This window comes from Peromyscus maniculatus, chromosome 5 (genome assembly GCF_049852395.1).
Source record: "Peromyscus maniculatus bairdii isolate BWxNUB_F1_BW_parent chromosome 5, HU_Pman_BW_mat_3.1, whole genome shotgun sequence".
Classification (NCBI taxonomy): Eukaryota; Metazoa; Chordata; class Mammalia; order Rodentia; family Cricetidae; genus Peromyscus; species Peromyscus maniculatus.
The window spans coordinates 66,451,274-66,477,762 of record NC_134856.1 but is presented as its reverse complement, the minus strand read 5'-3'; the positions used below and the strand labels follow the sequence as shown (position 1 = coordinate 66,477,762).

Here is a 26,489-nt window from a genome sequence, read left to right as displayed (position 1 = left end):
TATCTAGCATGAGCTGAGCTGCACAGATTCCTTTATCTTCAGATGATAAACACCAAAGCTTTTCAGGGAGCATTTAACTCACCTCTTCTTGATCCAACATTTGTGTCTTCAATTTCTCCACTAGTTGGCTTTGTTGGTTAATCTCTTCATCCTAAAAATGTAAAGGATCCCATTAGCAAAGTAGACTATAACCTGGCTTCTTTCCCAACACCAACCCCTTCAAAATAGTTAGCAGAATTATCATCATCATCATCATCATCATCATCATCATCATCATCATCATTTTGGAGACAGGGTTTCTATGTGTAATAGTTCTAGCTGTCCAGGAACTCTCTCTGTAGACCAGTCTGGCCTTGTACTCATAGAGATCCACCTGCCTCTGCCTCCCAAGTGCTGAGAGTAAAGGTGTGCACCACCACCAGGACCAGAATTAAATTCCTAAGGAAAACTGAAAAGGGAAGGCTTTTCTTCATTAACAATGTACCATGTGCTATACAACCAAGAAAATGTCCGAAGTTTATAAAATAACTTTAAAGGCTAAAAATAGCCTTAGTTTATCCTAGTTTACACCTTTAATCCCAGTACTCAGAGGCAGAGGTAGGTGGATCTCTGAGTTTGAGGGCAGCTTGGTTTATAAAGTGAGTTCCAGGACAGCCAGAGCTGCATGGGGAAACCTGTTTTGAAAAACCAAAAAAACAAAATGAAACAACAAAACCCCCACATCAAACCAAACCAAATGATTTTCTATCTCTACTGTGCTCATGCCTGCCTTCTTGCTAAGCAATGTAAGCAGGGAAGATAATAATCCTCCATTCTTTGTTCTTTCCTCTCTTCTCTTCCATGATCTCTTATGAGGTCCTAAGATCCCCAATTTGAAATGATTGCTTCATTATGATTCTTCAGTGACCCAATGCACATTTTCCTGTTCAGTGTTGTCTGTCTGTTTCTAAGGGGTTGGCAGGACGTCCAGGTCATTCCAGGCATGTGGCACGCACTCTACCAATGAGCTGCTGCTGCTGTTTGTCAGATAGGGTATCTCTAGCTGGCCTCAAACTGGCGAGTCTTCTGCCTTGGCTTCTTGTATGCTAACATTACAGGTATGTCCCCCCATTTGGAACAGTTTGTATTTTCCTTCCCCAGTGCTGCTAATGGAATCCAAAGCCCCATGCGGCGCAAACATTCTACCACTTAGTCATATCCCCAAACTCCTGAAATCAGCTCTTCAATTTCCTGTTAACATAACTCCCCCACTCCTTCTAATCATCTTGGGTCTCATATAGCCCAGGCTGGCTTCAAAATTACTATTTAATGAAGAGTAGCATATGCCTGGTCTTCCTGCCTCCACCTCCTAAGTGCAAGAATTTCAGCATGTTCCACCACACCCACAACATCATGGCTTTCTAAAAGCTAAAAGAAATAAAAGGAAAAAAATGTAAATCACAAGGAACCTTAAAACTGAAATTAAAAACTAAAAATACTGATCTCAACAGCATTCTAAAACAAAACAGACAAATATAAAACAAGTAATACAAAATCTACCTTGTCATCGAGTTGTTTATACAATTTAGCGATCTCCTCTTCACACTTCCTTCTTTCAGCATCTGTAAAACTGCCAGCCACCCCAACTGCAGCTGCTGGTTTGTCATTGGTGATAGTGATATCTTTATCTGCTGTGAAAGCCTCCAAATTGGCTTTCTCCTTGTCAAACTGCTCATCGATAGGCACTGTCTCCCCTAAAGTAAGACGACGAAATGGTCACTACACATCTAAAACACACACACATTCTTTTCCCTCCGCATGTCCACTTTCCTCTGCTTCGACCAAGTCTGCTGCTGGTGCTTCCTCCTGCCATTTTAGCACAGGTTTGTCTGACTGAGCTTTAAAAAGTACTTTAATTTCTGTCCAGTCACAGTTTTCATTTCCTTCAACTGTCTCTCTATACTTTGCAGATTTTCAGAGCTTGGTTACAATAGCTACTCTGAATCATCAGGTGATTCACTTATCTCTATTACTTTAGGATTAACCATTGACACTTTATTTCACATCTCTGTGGCGCCATGTTTTCCTATATAATCCTTATCGTATACTTTGATGTCAACATTTGAAGAACAACCAACTTATTCTAGTCTTTGCAGATTATATTTGTTCAACAAAGACCAGCAAAAGTCAGCCCATTCAGAGATACTGGAGAGAATAGTATGCATGGTTCTGAAGCCCAGGGCTTCCGCAGTTGGAGCACCAATGAGGCCTGCCTGCTGCTGAAAGCTGTCCAAATTCTGGGATTGCTAAAGTTGGAGACAAGAGTCCATTTAGCAGCCTTAAAGCCTGAGTCTGTGAGCTCTCAGACGGCACTGAGGGGGGCCGGAGGCATCTGTTTGAGGTATGGAGCAGAGGAAGTTTGCCCAGACGTGGGGTCCAATGTACACTTATTTCCTTTTCCTTCTCCCTATCTTGGGTAAGGAATAGGGAGACCCAAGAAATCTAAAAGTGTCCTTTTTACATTTTCATTGAAACTTTGCTTATTATTAAACTACATCAAGTTCTATTTTTCACCTGTTATTAAAATTAATGTTTTTGCAAAGGGTGATAGGTAGCAATTTCCATTTTACCACTCTTCTTTGTTCCTCCTCCTTACTCAATGTCAGCAGCTCTCAACAACTTTGCCTTCGGCTCTGTTCCTGAGTTTTTTGTTTGTTTTTGAGACAGGTAGAGTCTTGCCATACAGACCAGGCCGCCTTACAAATGCTCGGATTAAAATCATGTGCTACCACTCCCAGTTTTGTTTTACATATAATACACATAAATGTATATGTTTGAAAATATGTGTGTTTTTATTTACGTACACATATTTTATACAAGGCATTGTTACACAGGCTAGGCAGGGTCAGACTTACAAAACTACTGAGGTTCTGCCTCCCAAGTGCTAGGCAAGTACCACAAAGCTCTGTCCCTGAGGTCTGGACATCTGGAATTTCACTGATCTTACCTGCTCTTTGGAATCCATCAAATCTTGCCTATTACTGACTCCTTTCTAACCTAGGCACCTTACTATACTGTAGCAGCTATGGCTCTTAGTGTTTTAAGTAAAGCAAACATTTAATGACAGATCTTGATCTCTATTTGAAGACCGAAACATGCTTAAAACCTGAAAATAGGTTTTATTTTCATTTAGCATTCATATAAAGATTTCAAGTATGTAAAATGGTGCCAAGTGAGAAAATTTAAATGACAAATCCTTAAGTCATTACCATTACGCCATCGGTTGAGTTCATTTTCAAGCCACTGAATGGTGTTTCGTAGAGTCTTATTTTTTTCCTTTTCTTTTTCATACTTCTTTTTCCACTGCTCCGCAGTTAACTCTACATTGACACAGACCGTGTTCTTAATTGTTTTGGCCCTAAGAGATGCAATTACAGAAAAGATGATATAATTAAGAGTAGCAGTTACAAAAAAAAAAAGATACAAATGAAAATATTTATTGACATCCCTATTTAATATATGAATATATAGCTAAGTAACAACTTGTCCAAGATTATCTAGTTTTTTCTTAGAATAAACAATAAAAGATATCACATAGAGTATTGTTTATGCACAACCCAAATAAATTTCTGTCAGTCCTAAATCTTTAGTAACATTAAAGAAACAAACAATCAAATCAAAACTAAGAATATATACTTATTTTCTCAACTCACCTTGCAAGGTTGAATTAATAACATATATTATTATTGCAGGTCTAAGATAATGTTGTCATTGACTTTCCTACAGTAGCCATTTCTTTCCTTTTTTTTCATTTTTCTTTATTAAGAAATTTTCTACTCACTCCACATACTATCCACAACCCCCCCCTCTCCCCACCCCCCAGCCCTCTTTCCCAAGCCACCCTGCATCCCCACATCACCCAGATCGAGGTCTCCCACGGGGAGTCAGCAGAGCCCAGCATACTGAGCCTAGGCCGGTCCAAGCCCCTTCCCACTGCACCAAGGCTGTGCAAGGTGTCACACCACAGGCACCAAATTCCCAAAAGCCTGCCCATGCACCAGGGACAGATCCCGATCCCCCTGCCTGGGTGCCCCCCAAACAGTTCGAGCCAACCACAGTAGCCATTTCATGTACATTACTTTGAGCCCTGTTATAAGTATGTCAGTGAGCTAAATATAGGCTCATATATCTGACAAACTTCAACTTTTTCAACTTTTTCATCTGATTCAAATGCTTACTTCATCAATGGGAAATTAAATTCCCACAAAAAATGTGACTAAATTTCACAATTAATTGTAATGTCTATGAAAAGTTAAAGCTCATTAGTCTAAAATATGGATCTAATTTATATTACCTATGTTCTATGTACAGGATCTAGCTCTCTGTATGGATTTGGATTTACAGAGTAGTAGCCATCTGACATTAATAACTTTCATGCACAAATGTCTTTAGACTTTGTTTTTTTGTTTGTTTGTTGTTGTTGATTTTTTGAGACAGGGTTTGTCTATGTAGCCCTGGCTGTCCTGGATCTCACTCTGTAGACCACGCTGGCCTCAAACTCACAGAGACCCGCCTGCTTCTGCCTCCTGAACACTGGGATTAAAGGTGTGCGCCACCACCACAACCACAACAACCACCGCCGCTGCCGCCCGGCTTTAGATTTTGTACTTCTTAACAACAAACCTTTGACCAAAGAGGAGTGTTGATTTTGTCTCGGACTCATTGTAGGATGACGGGGAGCAGCAGATGACAATGGTGGTCCTGCAGTTGCCGCCTAGTGAGTCTTGCAGGATTCTGGTCATTTTACTGTCTCGGTAAGGGACGTAGGTCTACAAACAAAACCAAGAACACAAAGCCAGGGGGTTATACATCAAATCTGTTCGACAACTTTTCTTTCTGTTTGTTTTAAGACAGGGTTTCTCTGTGTAACAGCTTTGGTCGCCCTGGAACTTGCTTTGTAGACCAGGCTGGCCTGGATGGAATTCACTAAACTCCACCTGCTTCTACCTCCTGAGTGCTGGGATTAAGTCCTATAACTCTTAATCATCTGTTTGTGCCTCAAGCGCTGTGATCAGATGCGCTTTCCCGGGTCTGGCTCATTTCGTTTAACTTTGACTTCAAGACAGGAACTAGGATGCACATACTAACACTAGCTCAGAAGATAGCACACATACTCATTCAGTGGCTCTTTCAGTTTTACATTCTGGCACACATGTGGTCTCTATAAATAACTACCCATAGGAAAGGAAACTAACAGACATGTATACTCACACTGCCCTCTGCCAAAGCAGAAATGACATTGCCAAGTGCAGAAAGTGACTTGTTGATGTTCTTAGCTTCATCCAGCACAGCACCTTCAGCTCCAGTTTTACTAACCTATTAGAAAGAATACAAAGAATGAAGTAAAATTACAATAAGTTAAGATAATTTTCTTTCAACTTTTCAAACAATCATCAATGAACAGCAGTATAAAATTACAAAGGAAAACGGGTATTCATACTGAGGAAATAAGACTCCTTGCACCCTTACTATTATCCTAAGAACTTGGTCAAATAACTAGTTGTATAAGAATGTGATTAAAGAAATATTAAATTGTATTTTTAGTGTATCTGTGGCAATAACAAATTTAGATGTAAATATGTAGTTTTCATTTTTTAATCTCTTTGCTACATTAGAAAATGAGAAACTGAAAATCACCTAAGCATAATGAAGATGTTATAACTGCTAAAAATAAGACACAGTTCTAAAGTACTACATAAGCTAACTTATAATTTAAAAAAACAAGTATACTATCTAAATGGCTTCTAGAATTTTAAGATTAGAGGTAATAATAGATAAGCTATGTATAAGACTTTTGGTAAACAAGACTAGTTACATCATTATAAATCAGAAGAAGCAAAATAGCATAATGGTCACCAAAGTCCATATTAAAACATTTAAATATACTGATTTTTTTATAGACTAAGATTGAATTATATAGGACCATAATAATAAAACAAAAATCCCCATTAGTGCAACTGACCCTCCTATACCCATGTGTTGTGGAAGTAGTTCAAGATGTGTGATGTTCATTTATGTTGTGGAATATTAGTTTAATGATGCAAAAATGCGTTTCATTCTTTTATGTTGCATTTATTTCACTCTGTGAAGCTGTGTTACTTTGCCTGTCTAAAACTCCTGATTGGTCTAATAAAGAGTTGAATGGCCTATAGCTAGGCAGGAGAGAGAAATAGGCAGGGCTGCCAGGCAGAGAGAATAAATAGAAGAACGAGGGAGGGAGAAACGGAAGAGAGGAGGATGCCAGGGGCCAGTCACACAGCTACACAGCCAGCCACAGAGTAAGAAGAAAGAAAAGATATACATAAATAGAGAAAGGTAAAAGCCCAAAGGCAAAAGGTAGACAGGATTATTTAAGTTAAGAAAAGCTGGCTAGCTGGGCGGCAGTGGCACACGCCTTTAATCCCAGCACTTGGGAGGCAGAGGCAAGCGGATCTGAGTTCGAGGCCAGCCTGGTCTACAGAGTGAGTTCCAGGACAGGCACCAAAGCTACACGGAGAAACCCCGTCTCAAAAAACCAAAAAGGAAAAAAAAAAAGAAAAGAAAAGAAAAGTTGGCTAGAAATAAGCCAAGCTACAAGCTAAGGCCAGGCATTCATGAGAATAAGCCTCCGTGTATTTATTTGGGAGCTGGGTGGCAGGCCCCTAAAGAACAAAAAAAATCCAACTACGCCCATGGATTCAACTAGCCAAGGAAGAGAAGCATTACAAAACAAACTGCATTTGTACTGAATATATATGAACTCAGTCTCTTGTCAACAGTTTCTGAACATTATAGTTTAACATCCATTTACATGGTCTTTACATTAGGTATTAGTAGTAATCTAGAGAATATATATAGAAGAATGTATATAGAGTCTATGCAAACACTATATCATTTTACCAGTGGTCTGAGCATCTGTGGATGTTGGTATACTGGTGAGGGTGCTGAGGGGTCCTAAAAACATTCCCCCATGATATATCAAGGGACAACAGTACAACCAAACCAGAAAGGTCGCAGAGAGAGGGATGGAGAATAAAGTTATAAGGGCATGTTAGCAAGTTGTCAGTAAGGACATTCACCTTAATTCAAACAGTATATCTGCTGAATGAATCAAATACAGCTAAATGACAGTAACTTGGGAACAAGCTATCTTTCAGTTATCATAGAGAATTGGTATCACCAGTTACAATTATCAGATTACCAAATTCAATTTCACAAGTTCTCAAGATGCAACAATAGGTAGGTAGCATACAAATTTCAATTCAAGGTAAAGTTTACAGAAATGCCTAAGTATCTATCAGAATTTCAAGAGGGGGTTTACCTTTTCACTGCCAGCTAAATCAACCAGATAAAGCTTTCCACTCAGTTTCTGTTCCGTTTGTGTATTCTCTTGTTTTACATTAATAAGAAATATACTGTGACTCCTAGAGCTATGTTCATTCATATCTGCAACGAAATTAGTAAGCAACTATAAATACAGTTCCTTCAAATAATTTCCCCATACACATTATTTTATACTAGAAATATCTTGAAATTAAGACTGCATTATCCTCATGTAAGATTGACATGCCCTACCCAGTACTAATGAATACTACACTTACTTGTAACTGCTACGTGTCTGTTGGATTTCCCTTCATCTATGGTATCCATAACTTCATCTGGACTACATACAAAACGTTCTGTGCACCCCTATGGAATAATTTAAAAAGTATTATTAATATCCTTTTAAAAATCTCTTACTGGGCTTTCTATAGTAATCACTCTCTTTCATAAGTACCTTTACATAAGGAACACGGTTTTTGTCTTCATGGACTGAAAGGTTGGTCTTCGAAACTGAAAAAGAAAAGTTGTATTAGCAGTATTACCTAAACTCTAATATCAGCTATGAAATAACTACAAGTGGTAGCCTTCTCTTAGCAGCCCAACAGAAGGAAAACTTAAAAAATATATATTATACATATTATATATGTATTATTATAAAAAAGCAAGGCCTGTTAAATATACTAGGAGAGTAATCTAGAAACGAATGTAACAATATAGAATTTAGGTACATTCAAACTTCTACCACTTACATTTTATAAATAAGAACATTAGGCCCGTGGGAAGGACAATGAATATAATAACTGAGACAAACATTTTGGGTTTAAGCCCTACAACTTTTAGTTTGAAGCTCTCGTTATCACTTAAGAATTGCCCATATGATGGTGGTTCATATTCAGGTCCTCTCCCAGCTTCCCAGCTACAAAGAGCTATTCCTTTACTTAATAAATTTTGCTTGCCTTTAAAAAGAAATTTATAAATAGATGTACGCATATGCTGTAAGTTATCCTATGTATAACATATCACTTTATGAAATTACTAGAAGAGCAACAGGTGCTATTAAAATTATTAGAGCAAGAATTTAACTTACCATCTAACAGGTCCCTTATCTTATCCAAATATATTTCAAAATATGAAACCTAAAGCAAAACAAAGAAAAAACTTAATCCACCAAAATTACAACAGCTCGTTCACTTTGTAAACCATGCAGTCTAAGTGCCTGATATGCACACTAGGACATTACACTTGCTGCAGTTCACACTCTAATAGAAAGTGTGATGACCAGGCTGCTGAAATAATGGAAAGCCCATTTCTGTTACAAATCACCCCCAATGGACAGAACAGTTAAGTGTGGTGGGAACCTCGAAGCTCTGTAGTCAAACTGCCTTTTGTACACAGAGAGAAGCTAAGAACAGACTTAGCTAACCCAGGTAGTCATTTAATGGCATAGGTACTAGAGTCAGGTTGCTACCTCTAATGATCCTTCAACCTTATCTCTAACAACTTTTTGAAACTGACTTTCAGGAAGCAGCTATTTTGGAAAATAACTTTTCCCACAGGAATTTACCTTAATATGAAATTCCAAATTTTCATCCATCGAGTAAATGTAATTAAAAATATCTTGCACTATTCTTGGAATAATACCCATGCCTTCTGGATCATGTAGTTTACCCTGCATGTAAAGAAAAGCAGAATTCTTAACAAATTTTATGAGATAAATTAAAAACAAAACACTTTGACTCTTTAATAATATATAATTAATAAGATAAGAACTGCGACTATCTTTTTTTTGTAGAAGTTGCTCTATAATTAAATTAAAATTTTCAACTATTACATGTAATATTGTACAAGCATATACCAATTAAGTTCTTCTTTTTCTTTCTTTCTTTCTATCTATCTATCTATCTATCTATCTATCTATCTATCTATCTATCTATCTATCTATTGAGGCAGGATTTCTCTGTGTGACAAGCCCCAGCTGTCCTGGATCTTGCTCTGTAGACCAGGTTGGGCCTAAACTCAGAGATCTGCCTGCCTCTGCCTCCTGAGTGCTAGGACTAAAGGTATGTGCCACCATCACCTAGCCACCAACTACATTCTTTAAGTACTAGACTTAGATAATCTGCATTTGTAAAGTAAACAGAAGATTTTAATTTCTTTCCATATAAATATACACTATTTTCTATACCAAATCAAATTCATGCAAATGCTAGGAATGTCTTTATTTTTATTATTTTATAAAAATAACAAAAATAAGTTGTCATTTACTTTATATAGTACATTTGGATAAATGATAAACCCAGAGGGCCTGCAGCAGGGGCCAATCACAGGCAGTTTTCTAGGAGCAAAGTTAGAAAGGGCCAGCCATATCTAGTATTGAAGAGCAGAATTGAGAAAGGAGGGAACAATCTTTTCAGAAGTATAGCAGATACTCAGGAGATATTAATCACTTTTAATACCATCTACATTTTTCCACATGGTAGAAAAACTCATGTTTAATTATAAAATGTTCCTTATTTTACAGTAACACTAACCAGTAAGACAAAACTTCATAATATAAAATACAAGTACAGGTTACTTGAGAGCTAATTAGAACCCAACACTTACTTTTGTATCATTTGTATGAGAAAAGGCAATAAAGTTCAAACAAAAACATTTAAGCATGGTGAATTAACTGCAAGAATTAAAATGGGTGGCTTATCTATGCTACAAATTATATTCAAGCACAGATTATGAAATGTTACCTCCATTGTGTGTGTCTTCCCAGATGATGTCTGCCCATATGCAAATATTGTTCCATTGTAGCCCTCAAGAACATCTATGAGAAAACAAAAGACCTTGTATTTCCGGGACTTTTTCCCTTAAGCATTGCTCTCATAATAAAATACTTAAGAAATGATTAAAGTTTAGTATGTAAAGAGTTTATAAAGTCATCAAAAGAATGCATGGAGAGATGGTTAGTTTTATGTCAACTTGACACAAGCTAGGGTCATCTCATTGAAGGGAACCTCAGTTAAGAAAATATCTCCATAAGATCTGGCTGTATGCAAGCCTGTAGGTCATTTCTTTTTCTTTTTCTTTCTTTTTTTTGCGGGGGTGGGGGTGGTGGGGGTGGTGGTGGTGGTTTCGAGACAGGGTTTCTCTGTGTAGCTTTGCGCCTCTCCTGGAACTCACTTGGTAGCCCAGGCTGGCCTCGAACTCACAGAGATCCGCCTGGCTCTGCCTCCCGAGTGCTGGGATTAAAGGCGTGCGCCGCCGCCGCCGCCGCCGCCGCCGCCGCCGCCGCCGCCGCCACCCGGCTGGTCATTTCTTAATTAGTGACTGACAGGGGAGGGCACAGTCCACTGTGGGTGAGGCTACCTCTGGGATGGTGGATCTGGGTTCTATTAGAAGCAGGTTGAGCAGCCAGGCACAGGTAGTGCATGCCTGTAATTCCAGCTCTAAGGGGGGGGGGGGCAGGGGCAGAGGCAGGCGGCTGTTTGTGAGTTCAAGACCAGCCTGGTCTACAGAGTGAGTTCCAGGATAGCCAGGACTGTTACTGTCTCAGGGTGGGAAGCAGGCTAAGAAAGCCATGAAAGGCAAGGCAGTAAGCAGCATCCTTCCATGGCCTCTGCATCCGTTCCTGCCTCCAGGTTCCTCCTCACTGCTTTTGATGATGAACTGGTATCTGAAACTGCGAGTGAAAGAAACCCTTTCTTCCCCAAGTTGCTTTTGGTTATGGTGTTTCATCACAAAAGTAGTAACCCTAACTAATACAGATGGCTCAGTGGTTAGGGGTGCTTCCTGTTCTTCCAGAGGACCCAAAATTCACATAGGGTAGCTCAGTACCACCTGTAACTCCAGCTCCAGGCAATCCAAGGCCTCTGACCTCCAGGGCCAACTGCACTCATCAGTGTGTGCACACCAGCACACCATACACACAGAGACTTTAAAATAATAAAAATAGGACTGGAAAGGTGGCTCAGAAGTTAAGAGCACTGGCTGCTCTTTCAGAGGCCCAGAGTTCAATTCTCAGCAACCATATGGTGGCTCACAACCATCTATGATGAGATATAGTGACCTCTTCTGGCATAAAGGCAGAACACTATATACATAATAAATCTTTAAAAAAATTAAAAAATATATTTAATAGTAGTGTTCTAAGTAATGATCCATATAAGCAATTATTTTCAGGCCTAGATTACTTCCTGTAATCAACTAAATAAATTTTAAGATTCACTGCTTAAGATCAACTTACTACCATAAAGCTCAACACTTCATTACACTTATATCCCAAAGCTTTATTGACTTAAAAGACAAAAACCAGCCAGGCAGTGGTGGTACATGCCTTTAATCCCAGCACTCAGGAGGCAGATCTCTGTGAGTTCAAGACCAGCCTGGAATACAAGGGGAGTTAGTTCTAGGACAGCCAGAGCTACACACCTAGAAACTCTGTCCTGAAAACCCAAAATCCAAAACCAAAGCCAAGAAGACAAAACTCGGTCAATAAGTAGGCATGTATGAATTAGCTTTACAAACAGGCTTAATTAATTGCTGGCTAATCTCACAAACCCACCCATGAGTATTTCACACTCAATCCTGGTTTGATGAGACTGGCTCCTATATTAGAATGCTTAGTCCCCAGTTGATGAGCTCGTTGGGAAGGATTAGGAGGATAGGTGGCCTTGTTGGAGGAGCTATGTCACTAGGGGTCGGCTTTGAGGTTTCAAAAGTCCAAGCAACGTCCACTGTCACTCTGCCTGCCTGCTTGCCTGCAGATAAGAATGTAGCTCTCAGCTACTTCTTCAGCACCATGCCACCTGTGTGTAGCCATGTTCCCCATCATGATGATAATGGATTAACCCTCGGAGACTGTAAGCAAGCCTCCAAATAAATGTGTTCTTTTATACGAGTTGTGTTGTAGAATATTTCTGTACACTGTGAAGATGTGTTTTTGCCAAAGCACCTTCTGATTGGTTTAATAAAGAGCTGAATGGCCAATAGCTAGGCAGGAAGAGATTAGGTGGGACTTCTGGGCAGGAAGAGGAAAGGAAATGAAGCTAGACACAAGAGAGACACCAGGAAACACCAAGAGGCAATAGGAGGTGCAAGATGGAAGAGAAGTAATGCCATGTGATAGAACATAGATTAATATTAATGGGCCAATTTAAGTTCTAAGAGCTAGTTAGAAATAAGCCTAAGCTATAGGCCAAGCTTTCCTAAGTATTAAGTCTCAGTGTCATTATTTGGGAACTGGTGGTACAAAGGACAATCTTACTAGGAGCTGCTGTGGTCATGGTGTCTCTTCACAGCAATACAGTAACTAAAACACTAACTAAAAAGTAATTTTGCTAAGAAATTATTAAAGTCCTCAGGATCATTAACATGCAAGAATCTTAAGGAAGGATTGGAGGGGAAAAAGAGTTATCAGGGGACCTTCTGATGCCCAATTTTCAGGGATTTTAGTTGATTTTTAGAACCAAAAAAGGGAGCTATAGTATGAAATTGTGTTCTATAAGAAGTAAAAATAGCCGGGCGGTGGTGGCGCACACCTTTAATCCCAGCACTCGGAGGCAGAGGCAGGCGGATCTCTGTTAGTTCAAGGCCAGCCTGGTCTACAGAGAGAGTTCCAGGAAAGGCACAAAGCTACACAGAGAAACCCTGTCTTGAAAAACCAAAAGTAAAAATAAAAAAAAGACTCTGGCCAGCCATGGGTTGCACACCTTTAATCCTGGTACTTAGGAAGCAGAGGAAGACAGATCTTTGTGAATTTGAGGCCAGACTGGTCTACATGAGTCCCAGGACAGCCAGGGCTAGTAGAGACCTGTCTGGGGGGGAAGTTGGGCAGAGTCTGCTGGAAATGGACAGTAAAAGGAGCAACTGGGGCCGCTTGGTTTTGTTTGTTTGCAGTGCTACGGATTAAGGAAAGGCCTTGCCCAAGCTAGGCAAGCACTCTCCTACTGAGCATGCTCAAAGCCCCTAGCTGTTTATATTGACATTTTGGAAAAGGAAATAAATAAATAAACAAATACCAACAATGTACACATTCAGAAATAACATTAACTAAAAAAGAAGGCATTCCAGCCTGTTGTGATGGGTCCTATTTCAAGCCCCCACCTCCTACTGATCTCAGCAGAGGATCAGAAGTTCAAGGCCATCCTGGGTTGTAAAAAAAAGACCTTGGGGACTGAGGTGGTGGAGGGGAAGAAGGCATTATTACTTAGTGCCCATTGAAGATACTTAATAAATTTCAAGTATTTGAAATTTTCCTTCAAAATGTTTTACTTTTTTGTTATTCTCTTTTCTATCTATCTATCTATCTATCTATCTATCTATCTATCTATCTATCTATCTATCTATCTATCTATCTTTCTTTCTTCTCCTCCTCCTCCTCCTCCTCTTCTTCTTCTCTCTCTGTCTCTCTCTGTCTCTCTCTGTCTCTCTCTGTCTCTCTCTCTCTCTCTTTAATTTTTGCAATACCAGGGACTGAACCAAGAGTCTTGTATATGGCAGGCAAGTGCTGAGCTACATCCTTCAATGCTCCTTTTATTTTAAGCTAGCATTCTTTTCTGGTTAATTTATTTATTTGGTGGTACTGGAGACTGAACCTAGAGCCTTGTGTATGGCAGACAAGCACCCTGAGTTGTATTACATTTCCCAAAGTCCTTTTTTCCCCGTTTTTCAAGACAGGGTTTCTCTGTATAGCTTTGCGCCTTTTTCCTGGAACTCACTTGGTAGCCCAGGCTGGCCTCGAACTCACAGAGATCTGCCTGGCTCTGCCTCCCGAGTGCTGGGATTAAGGGCGTGCGCCACCACTGCTGGCTCCTTTATTTTTAAGGGAAATAAAATCATTTCTTGAGTCACATTTACAATACATGGGATAGTAATACCTATGCCAGCAATTCTAAAGAAGCAGGGCAAACAGGACCAGACCCATTCCTACCCACTTTATATATAACTCTCAATAGGTCTATGTCAAACTGCCTTGCTTAAGATCTTTCAACCAATCACATACCTAAGCATACAATTCAATGTTTTGATATATCTTTTAAAAAGATCCTTCTGAAGCTGGAGAGGTGGCTCAACAGTTAAGAGTACTGGCCGCTCTTCCAGGATCTTGGGTTCAATTCCCAGCACCTATATGGAGGCTCAAAATTGTAACTAGCTCCAGGGGATCCAACGCCTCTTCTGACTTCTGCAGACACCAGGCACACAAGTGTTGCACAGTCATACATGCAGGCAGAATACCCAAGCACATAAAATAAAATTAAAGTACTTTAGAAATAATAGAAGTAAAATGTCCTTTCATAATATGATCTAAATTAACCTGCTACTTCACAATTGGTACTAAGTAAATATTTGTAGAGAAATGTCTACATAATACATTTACCAGACTACATACAGTTGTATAACATTGAGGCAATAAATGCATACATGTAACACATCTGAGACTTAAGCACCATTTTTAAAGGTTTATATAATTACAGAGAGTGTGAATTATGCAATGTTCAAATATTTACTAAGCACCCACTATTATCTATGTTGTTTGGGGTGTGGAAAAGACAACAAATGCTAAGATTACATTTAAGTATTCAAATATGGCAACAGCAATTGCATTTTTATCAGTTAGGAACAGTATCAAGAGGGACTAGTTTTAGGACCTCTGAGGACCTACCAAAATGCATAGGTACTCAAGTCTCTTACACAAGACAGGCATGTTTGCATATAATCTATTCATATCCTCTCATTTACTTAAATCATCTAATTACCTTCTAAATGTAAGCCAATGCTATACAGTTGCTACACTGTATCATTTAAGGAATAATGAACAGGGTGGTGGGAGGGTGTATATATTTGGTATGGCATAATTGTATTTTTCAAAGACTTTCGACCAAAGGTTGGTAGACTTATGGTTGACTGTAATAATTTTTCATATCTTCAAATCTACTCAAATTTAATTTTTGTATTGTTTTGTTTTTTGGCTTTTTTGAGACAGGGTTTCTCTGTGTAGCTTTGGAGCCTTTCCTAGAACTAACTCTGTAGCCCAGACTGGCCTTGAACTCACAGAGATCTGCCTGCATCTGCCTCCTGAGTGCTGGGATTAAAGGTGTGTGCCATCATCGCCTGGCTTCAGACTTTAATTTTTATAATAATTTTATTGCCAACATTTTTCAATATAATATTAAGAATGAGTTCTATGGTAAATACTCTCATGACCAAGAATCTGCCACTAACACTATTTTACTGTTTGCTTTTAGTCTTGAGAAGGAAAAAGAGGAGGAATCTAACAATCTCTTCTGGCCTCCATGAGTACCCGTACATCCATGGCAAACATTCACACAGACAAACAGAACCAGACCAACATATGGACGTCTAGGTACACATACTAAAAATAAAAATCTTTTTTAAAAAGCAAAACAGCAATTGAGAAGATATCTGAGGTTAACCTCTGACCTCTACATACAAACACATGTACACAAAGTAGGGTTGCAAAGAATGCAATATAAGTACAGTCCATAATCCAATCTTTGGGAAAAATTATTGATGCTATAACACAGTATAACACCACTGTTCCTCTTTGTTGCAGTTATAGAATGACAAATTAATCCTCCCTCATTTTACAAACATTTTAGCAGCCAGTTCACTGCCTCTCACCAATATCACTCTTGTTGTAATTCTTGGTGGAGTTCAAGTCCAAACAGTATATGACCTGACTAGGACACTGACTGCCCTCTCAGATACTTGATATGACGGACAGCCAATTTCACAATGAGACCCTGGCCTTTCATTGTTAGCTAACCACAGCACCACTGTAATCTTATTTATTTATTTTTTTTTTAAGATTTATTTATTATGTATACAGTGCATGCCAGAAGAGGGCGTCAGATCTCATTATAGATGGCTGTGAGCTACCACATGGGTGCTGGGAATTGAACTCAGGACCTCTGCAAGAACAGCCAGTGCTCTTAACCTCTGAGCTATCTCTCCAGCCCTCACCTCTGTACTCTTAATTTAAACATTCACCTTCTATTACACCTGACTGATGGAGTCCAAGAAGCCTTTTGTCTTCTGGAACCTATAACCTATTAACCTATCAGTTTGTTATGCTTTTTTAGAGATAGGATCTTAATAATATGTAGCCCTGGATGGTCTGGAACTCCCTAGATGGCCCAGGTTGTCCTCATAGTTTTGGTAATCCTCCTGTCTCCTCCCAAGGGCTGACATTATAGGCATTCCCAGTTTGCCCATTATCCACCATCATTTTTTCCTGTCTTTCACAGTTCCTCATACTGAACTTACCTTAGGTACCATGGTACACCACTATAAATGTTACACTGACAATATCATCAGTTCTCTTGCCTTTCTCTCTCCTGTTTTGTCCTTGCCTGGTAAAACTCCAAATGGGTAAATTCAATTCTTCTGGAAGCTAACTTCAGTTGGGCTCTTAATGCTGCCTAGCAATTCTTCCTCATGCCCCAATCCATCCATTTCATGCCTGTTCCTAGAACCACCTCCCCATTCTTCACTCTTTGTGATGATTTTGGCTCTTACATTCAATATGCAATATATAATTATTGTGAAAAGAATGTCTATAGTTTTCCCCATCACATTTATAAACCTGCTTTTATCTATAAACTCAACTTTCTCTTGTTGTTAAGATATACTATACTACCTCTGCTATTTAATCCTAAGTCATTTGCTTTTCTTTTTCTTTTTTGAGACAGGATCTCACTGTGTAGACTCGGCTGGTCTGGAACTTACTATGTAGACCGGGCTAGCTTTGAGCTCATAGAGACTGGCCTACCTCTGCTGTCCAAGTCCAGGACTTAAAGACTTGTGCCACCAGGTCTGGCCCTTACTTACTTATTTTTATATTTAATCCTAACATGTCTGGCAGATATCATAAGATTTTTGCTTCAAACTAGGCAGTATTTTTAGAACCATCAATAAATATAATAACCATAAACAATTTAACTGTGAAAGCCCTTTGATAAAAAGGCATTTTTACAGTAAACATGAACTCCAGGCTAAGTATTTAGCACCCACTCTGCTTTCAGATTTCTACAGATTTAGAAAATATAAAACTGGAAAATACTTTCATAGGTGTTACTTTTCTTTTAATCCTTGGCAATCCCTAATAAACTCCTCAGGGTTTCATTAATGACTATAAGTTAAGCCTTTGAGGAAGGAACAATGGAATAGGAAAAAAGAGATGTATTTTCTAATTTTTGGAAATTTATCTAGCCACTTCATTCTCACACTGTTTCATTTCTATAATATTACCTTGGAAATTCTCCCATGAATAGTGAATAGAAACTCACTTTTCAAGAATATGCTTGTAACATAATCCCTGTAACAGCCTTAACTAGGTGCAGTATATGAGATCTTGGTCATTGAAAAGTACAATATATTAACTAATTGTATTCATATTTTTGTTACTTAACTTTCTTCTAATTAATGTATGTGAAAGGGATATTAAAAAGAAAAAGCAATGTTAGGAAATGGGAAAGATCACAAACGAAGTTTTGCTTATTGCTGGGACAGAGTTTAAGTTAAACATATTTACCTTTAACAATTTTTTTTGCACAATCATTGTATACTTGCTCTTGAGATGTGCTTGACTGGAACACACGATCAAATGCGTAAGGTTTGGACTGAAAAATAAAAGCAAAAGTATTACACAAATGACAGATGAGTGGGCATTTTAAAACTCAAAGATGTCATGACATTCTTTAAAAATAGTATACTTACTCTGCACCTCAAGGGGAAGAGATCTTAGCAAATCAGCTCCACGAAAACAAGCATAGCCATTTCTGCTCTCCTCGTACCGAGATCTATTCTGGTAAGTACTGAGATTCAATTTTCTTTCTCTCCCGCTCCACTTGCTATCCATAACGCCACTTCTGAGGTCTAGCCCCAGCCCTCCTCACCTTCTTTAAAAGCACTTTTGTTTTGAGACAGAGTTGCACTAAATTGTCCAAGTTGGCCCTTAACATAAAATTCTCTTGGCTCAAACTCCCAAAGTAGTTTAGATTTCAGGCCTTTCACCTCCAGGACTGGCTTCCATTTTCAATATTAATATTACTTTGCAGATAAGAAAAATAGAACTTTTACAGGAACAAAAACTGTTGTTAATGATGAAATTAAAATAGACAAATCTGTCAATTAAAATCCAGTCCTCTTTCAATAACTTTGATTCAGCTTTTTATTCTTTAACAAATATTTATGGAATGCAGATGCCATACTGACCAAGACAGATTCTCTGTTTCAGTGGAAGCTTAAGCAACAGTGGGATACATACGACACAACTGAGTGACTACAGCACTTAACTGATGTGCTGAGAGTACACAAGAGAAGAGCAGAACGTCAGACAGTCACAGAAAAAGCACCGACTCACTGGCCCGCTTTCCATCACCAGCCACAATGCCAGCTGGCTTGAGGAAGCAGGGCAGGCATTGCTAAGATGCTTCAAGAGCCCAGAGTCAAGAGGAGCTTGTAACACTTAAAAACCAAAGTCTGAAGTGGCAGCAGCAAGGATCAAATGCAAATGTCAACCCAGTGAAAATGACATCATATTCTGAAAGTCCTTTAAGCCTTGTGGATTCTTTATGGAAAGTAATATGAACACTGGGGACCACAGAGACCACACCTGGAGAAATACTTCGATAGTCTACGAAATAGCCAGAAGCCTAGAAAATTTTTAAAAATTCGGAACATGGGGCCAGTGAGATGGCTCGGTTGATAAAAGAGCCTGCCATGCCTGACGACATGAGTTCAACCCCTGGTACTAATGTTAGGAGGCCTAGTAAGTACTACTCTATAATGTTAAAATTGTTTTTCCCTAGAAAAACATGACTGTTGTATATTTTGAGATCCAGCTTTTTTTCCTTTAAGAAAAACTAGGGAGCAGGTGTCTATCTAGAACTTCTGTCCCTCTTTTTCTCATCTTTAGAGGCCAGCTCTCCACAATGATTACACTGTTCCTACTAGTGTTCAACCTATTTTAAAAATTAAATCTGGGGCTGGAGAGATGGCTCAGAGGTTAAGAGCACTGGCTGCTCTCCCAGAGGACCCGGATTCAATTCCCAGCACCCACATGTTAGCTCACAACTATCTGTAACTCCAGTTCCAGGGAATCTGGTACCCTCACACTGACACCAGTACACATAAAAATAAGTAAAATGTTTTTTAATTAAATCTTCATAGACTCACTGACAAATCTTCTGCTCTACTTGATTGCTTCTTATTCCTTTTTAACCTACTATAACCCTGAAGTCAATGCTCTATCACTGACCCATACCCCTGGCACTAACCTGACCTTTGTTACCGGGGATTTTTCAGTTCACAACTACCTTTCCTTGGAGTATATGCATTTTATATTCTGAATTTTCTTAATTTAAAAACTAAATTACACCGGGTGGTGGTGGCAAACACCTTTAATCCAGCACTCGGGAGGCAGGAGCAGGTGTATCTCTGTGAGTTGGAGGCCAGCCTGGTCTACAGAGGGAGTTCAAGAACAGGCTCCAAAGCTACAAAGAGAAACCCTGTCTTGAAAAACCAAAACAAACAAATAAGTAAACAAACGGGGGAAAAAAATCACTAAATTACATTTATTTGTGTGTGTACATGCACTGCACACAGGCATTCAGGACAACTTGGAGGAGTTGGTTCTTTTCAACCTACGAAGATACTCAATATCTTGTAGATTTAATTCTCTGTGTAAAAGTAAATAAGCACAACTATCTCATTAATATGTAAAATCGTATTCAACTTTAACAAGTAGTATCAAAGGAATGTTTAAAATAATTTTACCATTATCAGTAAATGTCTGATATTTTACGTTTTATATACCCATATACCGGTAAGTACCATAAGAATCCCTTAGGCAAGTTTGAAAAGATTAAGAAGCCCTGTTCTACAAGGCTACCTATACCAAACCTTCTCTTTTCCCTCTGACTTTCTACTAGTCTAGCCCACTTGCAACTGGTGGTCTTATGACCCAGTTCTGGAGCATATAAAGTGGTGATCTGCTAGGAGGCCTCTGAAAAGGTCTTACTTCCCTGATAAAAGGGACTACCCAGTTGAAACTGCTTTCTTCTTGGTGGAATTAAATCTAGAGTTGTAGCATCCATATTGCAAATATAATATTATAATCAAAAGTGAGTAACTAAGCATGACAGACTATAACAGGGGCTTGGAAGCAGCAGCAATATGAACCTATTTCTAAAATTGCTATGACATGAGAAAAACAAAACTTTACTTATTTAAGCCCTACTTGTTTTTCCTCAGCAACTGGAAGCATTCCTAATGGGAAAAATGATGTCATCTGGGCATCAATTTAAAATGGTATCAATTTTGATTATTCTAAAAGTATCCTTCTGCTAAGATGCTACTGACACGTTGACATTCAATCCCATACGTATAGGTTTGTTAAGATAATTTGTTTGACAAAACATTCTTTTTGGATTACAGTTCTAAGATATTAATTTTGAGACTGGAGAGATGGCTCAGGAGTTAAGATTTCCTACTATTTTTCTAGAGGACCTGAGTTTTGTTCCTAACATGCCAGGCAGCTTATAATAGCCTGTAACTACCTCCTGGTAATCCAATGCACTCTCCTGACTTCGATGGGTACCTGCATACATGCACACATACACATATGCACACATAAACCCCAACAAAAATATTAAAAATAAATAACTTATTTTACTATGTAAGGCAAATGTTATCATTAAAGACATAGTCGTGAATTTACTAACTGAACCTGGCTTCCTTGGAAGAAATCAAGACCTTGTGAATGAAAATTTCAGTTAAGACACATCTCTTATCTTTTGAATAAATTAAACAAAGGAAACCTATATATTAGTTCTTTAATTTTTTTTCAGTTCACTTCTTTGATTTGAAATACACATTATACAACCTATAATTCTATGTTTTCAAAATTACTCTACTTTACAAGTCTAAGTCACAAGATGCATCCCTATCTGACTTAGCCTTCAAGGGGATAAATCCAAGGAATGAGTCTAAGTGAACTACATCATACCTTAGATTTCTTGAATGACTGCCATGAGGTTGCACAGATCAAACCAAATTTGGTCATGAAGCAGGGATATGCTACCGATAGAAATTCTGAACAGTGATCTTTCAAACTGTAGTGTGTGCTGAATTTTCCTTACACATGAAGGTAAGTAAGGATGTCTCTTTCCTCTCTTTCAGTTTTCACTCAAGGCAACCAAGGTTTAAACATCAAACCAGTATTTGACTTGTAAGTGCAAGTTATGTTTTGCTTGAGGTAAGGAAACAGGCAAGATAATCTAATTAGTTTTAATTCTCTTCCAATGTCAATGAATTACAGGAGGCTGGCTTAGGTCCTGGCAACCTGAACAATATACTGTATAAGGAACTATGATTAGAAGACATTTAATCCTGCACACACAGATACAGAAATAATTTCTATGAACTTTTTAGCTTTGGGGTTTTCATCAAGTTCAGTGGAACATGTGGGGTTTTTGCCTTTTGTTTTCTCTCTTTTTTTGTAAGCTCTCTAAGTGAAATAGGATATTTTGTAGTGTTTAAAGATTTTCAGGGAATAATTTGTTTCATTCAGTGTGGTATTTATGACACCTTACCAAGTATTTATGTCACAAATAAAACTAAAAGCTACATAAGACATACACAATACTATAAGATCAAAATGTTTATCAGAATGTCATATTATATTAAAATGATTGACTTGGAGGGTAACAGGAAAAATTTTGGACAAAATATTAAAAACTAAACTTAGAAGAAAAGCAGAGTCCTTAATTATTTCCTTTATGAGCAGTGTTATGATTACTATTCAGTGACATTATAAATTAACACAATCAGGTTTTAAGTTTTGATTTGACTTAAAGAAAATGGACAAGATACTTAAAAAATCATATTTAAAATAAGAGGAGGGGAGAAGGATTGTAGGAGTCAAGGAGGGGATGAGGAAACCATGAGAACATGGCCACCTGAATCTACCAAGCAGGACTCATATGGGCTCACAGAGACTGACATGTCAAACATGGACGCTATATGGGTCTGGGCTAGGTCCTCTGAATATACCTTATGGTTGTGTAGCTTGGTGTTCTTGGGGGACTCCCAATAGGAGTGGGGGTATGTCTCGGGCTCTTTTGTGTGCACTAGGGACCCTTTTCCTCCTAATGTGTTGCCATGTCCAGCTATGATATGAGGGTTTGTGCCCAGTATTATTGTATCGTGTTAGGCTATGTTGGGTGGAGATCCCTGGGAGCCCTGCTCTTTTTTTTTTTTCCATTTTTTTTTGAAGGGAAACAGAGGAGGAGTTGATCTGGGAGAGAAGGGAGGTAGGGAGAGGAATGGAGGGAGGAGAAATTGTGGAGAGAATAAAAGTTAAAAATATAATAATTTAATTTTACACGTTATGCTGTTGAAATTCTCTCCTCCCCTCCCCCAGTTTATTTTTTGAGACAAGGTTTCTTTGTATAGCCCTGGATACCCTGAAATTCATTCTGTAGATCAGGTTGGCCTCAAACTCAGAGATCAGCCTGCCTCCTAAGCGCTGGGATCAAAAGCGTATGTCACCACCAACCAGCTGCAAGTCTTCTAAACTATTTACTTCTAATTTATCATGTTCGGGATCCAATAAAATGAATAAAATAAATCATGTTTTATAATTTTTTTCAATATGGTTCTTTGGCATAGAGACTTCCATTTCATTCCTTAAACACTCTTATGAATTCCCAATAGGCTTTTAAAATAGAATTCACTAAAACTTTGAATACAAAGACTCCAGCATATTAAAATGTAAGAAACCAGTTCCTAAAATAATGAATGAAATACATTAAATATTTTCTTAGTGTCTTCTTAATGTTTCCCTTGGTTTTATAATGTACTTTCCCTATACTTTTTATTCACCATCTACCCAAAGTTTTGATTCATCACTTAAACTTATTTGTATTACTTACAGAAACTTTGAAACAGAAATTATGAACAATTTTCCCAAAGGAAAGGACCTAGAAGAAATGTGTTTTCTGTAGTAGTGGCTAGCTTTTGTTTCTTTGTGTATTATATGCCAAATTTGGCCCACACTAGAAAATTACTTTCTAACTTAATCTCTCTCAACCCTCCCTCTCTCCCTGGGGTGTGTGTGTGTGTGTGAGATGATACATAGCCCAGGCTAAAGTCATACTCATGGGGATCCTCCTGCATCAGGAGTGCTGAGATCAAGGGTCTAAGTTACCACCTCTGGCTTTTTAAAACAACAACAAACAAAACCAGGCTCTCACAAGCCTCTTGTCTCAGGCTCACAAGTGCTGTGATTACCATAACTGAAAACATTTTGGAAATCCTAAATTTTGACATTCCAGACAAAATAATCTTAGTGATATTTATAGATTTGTTTAAATATGCACAAAACCCCAGAGAACTAAGACTGTCTTAATACAAGTGGAAAATGAAATGCACCCTTATTGTCTAAACTACTGCTGAAGCTAATAATCATAGATCCTACAGAAATAAGTAGCCTCAAGTTTGATAACTAATCCTGAAGTTTAAAGTTTCTACTGACTGCAGGCACCACACACACACACACACACACACACACACACACACCTCTCCCCCACTCCCAGGCGCCTAAAGAAAAGGAGGATCCCTACACTTAACTTCCCTTCCTTATGATGACCTCATTTATAGCAAGAGCATCTTGAGGGCTTATTAACAAAGAACCGGCCTGACAGTCTCCACACAGCAGTAGCTGGTAGTGACCTAATGATTTCCTTTTTCTGCCAAAAGCCTACCAAGAGGATGTGGTACTAACACATTCAATTTCCAAAACTGAACTTTGGAAACCTTTGCATTAACACACCCATTAGAGAACTTTAGTACCATCTTCAGGCCAATGCTTTCAATCATCAATGGTCTGTCTCCTGTGACCTCTCTGCCCTATTTCTATATTAAGTAACCCAAATGGTAGACTAAATATAAAATTCCACTCAAGAAAACAATTGAGAGTAAAAACTGACATTAAAAATTGAATCCTAGTGACAATGCACACGGCATCATCACTAATGGTGAATTTTCTTTTTAGTTTGGCTTGCTGTTTTGTATACAAACTCTTATTTACCTTTAATCTTTAATTCAGAATGCTGTTTTCAAAGAACTTGCAATGCTATACATGAAAAGTTCTCTTTCAGGTTTCTCTAACAATAATCGATCACCTCAGTTATATTTTACACTACAAGGGAATATTTACTACTTCTCAGATTACCAAGATCAACTTTCTTCAAGATAGATTGTATTTGTATTAGTATAAATGTAATAACGGTGATTTCTCCTGCCCCAATAAGGTCTTTACAACACTCTGTCTCATTTATAGCTAAATTTCCTACATTGTTATCCCATAAGACTCAGTCAAGAGTGAAATTCTAGATCTTTCTGACACTTATTTGGCCCAACCTGAATCCACTTATATCTACTGTAACATTAGACATAATTACTCTAATTTCAAAGAAAAGCCACTAATTCTTTTTATAGGCTTTAATTTCCCACTTATTACGGTTAACATGCAAAGTCTAGAGGGTGAACGTTTGAGCTACAAGCATTATTGTAGCTGCTTTTCCTCTTCCCCTGGGATTTCAACTCCAGCAGCATGTTCCTTAAAACTTAAAACTAGGTATCTATTATTTACCGTACAGTACAGTTAGACCCATGGCTCAGTGTTGTGGGTGAACTCTGAATTCTTCTCAATTTGGAGATAGTGCACAACACCAACAGCATCAGGAACAATAAGCCACCCCCCCCACGCAATGAATATGTCCTAAACTAGCTCCCAGGAGGTAGCCTCCAGAGCCCCAGGGAGGAGAGTTTCCTAACATACAGACACAGACTGACAGACGGACAGCTCCCGTAGAGTATCCTGAAAACACACACACACACACACACACAATGTGCCCTAAACTAGCTCCTGGGACGTGGCCTCCAGAGTACCAGATAGGGGAGTGTCCAGGCTAAAAGACAAGACACCTCCCCGCTGCCAGAGCTTGGAACTGGAGTTGGGGGTGACCCTCGAACCATCACGGAGTCTCCTGATCAGTATTCGTTCCTCTCTGGCCTTCTGAACCCACAAACCCGGCTCGGGAGAGCATGCCCTGCCCTGCTCCCTCTGGGCTCCGCGACCGGCCACGTCCCAGAACTCACCGCCCTTGCCGACCTCGCGCGAGGTGGGGACGGGGTGGGGGGCGGGGGCACTCACCGCGATCATCACCGTGTCTTCTCCCTGGAACTTAGCGACATACTTGTCGCCGCGGTTCACCTCGGACTCGTTGAGAGGTCTGAAGCGACACATCACTTTGATGTTGCACTCCGCCGGGTCCGCCATCTTTCTGGTAGCCGGGGCCGCAGGCCGGGAGCCACTCCCCGCCGCTCGGTCTCGGGGCTAAGCGGCGGGAGCCGAGGGGCAGGGGTCGCGAGAGCCGGGAGGGCCGGGCTCCGCAGCGCCGCGCGGGGGGCCCCGGGCAGCGCCGGGCAGCGAGACCGAAGCGCTCTCGCCGGCAGCCCGCGCCCGGAGCTCACTTCCGCTCCATCATGGCGGCCATTGGCGGCGGCGGCGGCGGCGCCCGCAGCGTCTCCGTGCTCCTCAGCCTCCCTCACCGGCCTCCGCAGGCTGCGGGGACTGGAGAGCAGCTCCTTCCTTTCTTCCCGGGAGGGGCAGCCGGGCTACGGCTCGGCCCGCTAGCCTATCCCGGCAGCTCGCCGGCTTCCCCGCCAGCTGACGCTCGAACCCTCCAAAGGCCACAGACCCCGGACCGGCGGCGGGCTGGGCGGGCGGGAGGGACACTGCGCAGGCGCGGAGAGAGGCCGAGCAGCCAATCATAGCCCGCGCCGGGCCGCAGGCCACCGCTGGCTCCACCTCAGCTGTAGGGTTTGGGCTCCAGATCAAGTTTTCCTGCGAGTAGCGCCGAGGCCACAGCAGAATTCTTTACAACTCTGGAAGGTTCACTCATCTTTTTCTTTGGAGAAGTTTGTTTTAACCACTTCACAGTGTTGTTTAATTTAATAGGACACCAGATCCCTTAAAAGGAAGAGTTGGCTTTCATTTTGGCCTTAGAGGGGAAAATGATAACGGATGCACTGGTGGTTTGGTTTTGTTTCTTTTTCAGATTGCTTTG

The 26,489-nt window shown here is 39.7% G+C and overlaps 1 protein-coding gene across 1 annotated transcript in view; it reads right to left on the bottom strand.

The window, feature by feature from the left end:
* Kif5b (kinesin family member 5B) overlaps positions 1 to 25,766 on the bottom strand; it is a 50,193-nt gene extending 24,427 nt beyond the window's left edge. Inside the window, exons 1-13 of the mRNA XM_006973911.4 lie at positions 25,574 to 25,766; positions 17,885 to 17,972; positions 10,083 to 10,156; positions 8,906 to 9,010; positions 8,429 to 8,477; positions 7,796 to 7,851; positions 7,620 to 7,707; positions 7,340 to 7,464; positions 5,251 to 5,355; positions 4,663 to 4,808; positions 3,249 to 3,397; positions 1,540 to 1,733; positions 83 to 151 (exon numbers count right to left, since the gene is read on the bottom strand). Of these exons, the coding sequence (XP_006973973.1) occupies positions 83 to 151; positions 1,540 to 1,733; positions 3,249 to 3,397; positions 4,663 to 4,808; positions 5,251 to 5,355; positions 7,340 to 7,464; positions 7,620 to 7,707; positions 7,796 to 7,851; positions 8,429 to 8,477; positions 8,906 to 9,010; positions 10,083 to 10,156; positions 17,885 to 17,972; positions 25,574 to 25,699 (1,374 nt within the window). The 5' untranslated portion in view covers positions 25,700 to 25,766. The remainder of the gene's footprint in view (positions 1 to 82; positions 152 to 1,539; positions 1,734 to 3,248; positions 3,398 to 4,662; positions 4,809 to 5,250; positions 5,356 to 7,339; positions 7,465 to 7,619; positions 7,708 to 7,795; positions 7,852 to 8,428; positions 8,478 to 8,905; positions 9,011 to 10,082; positions 10,157 to 17,884; positions 17,973 to 25,573) is intronic.
* Positions 25,767 to 26,489: the final 723 nt, after the last annotated feature.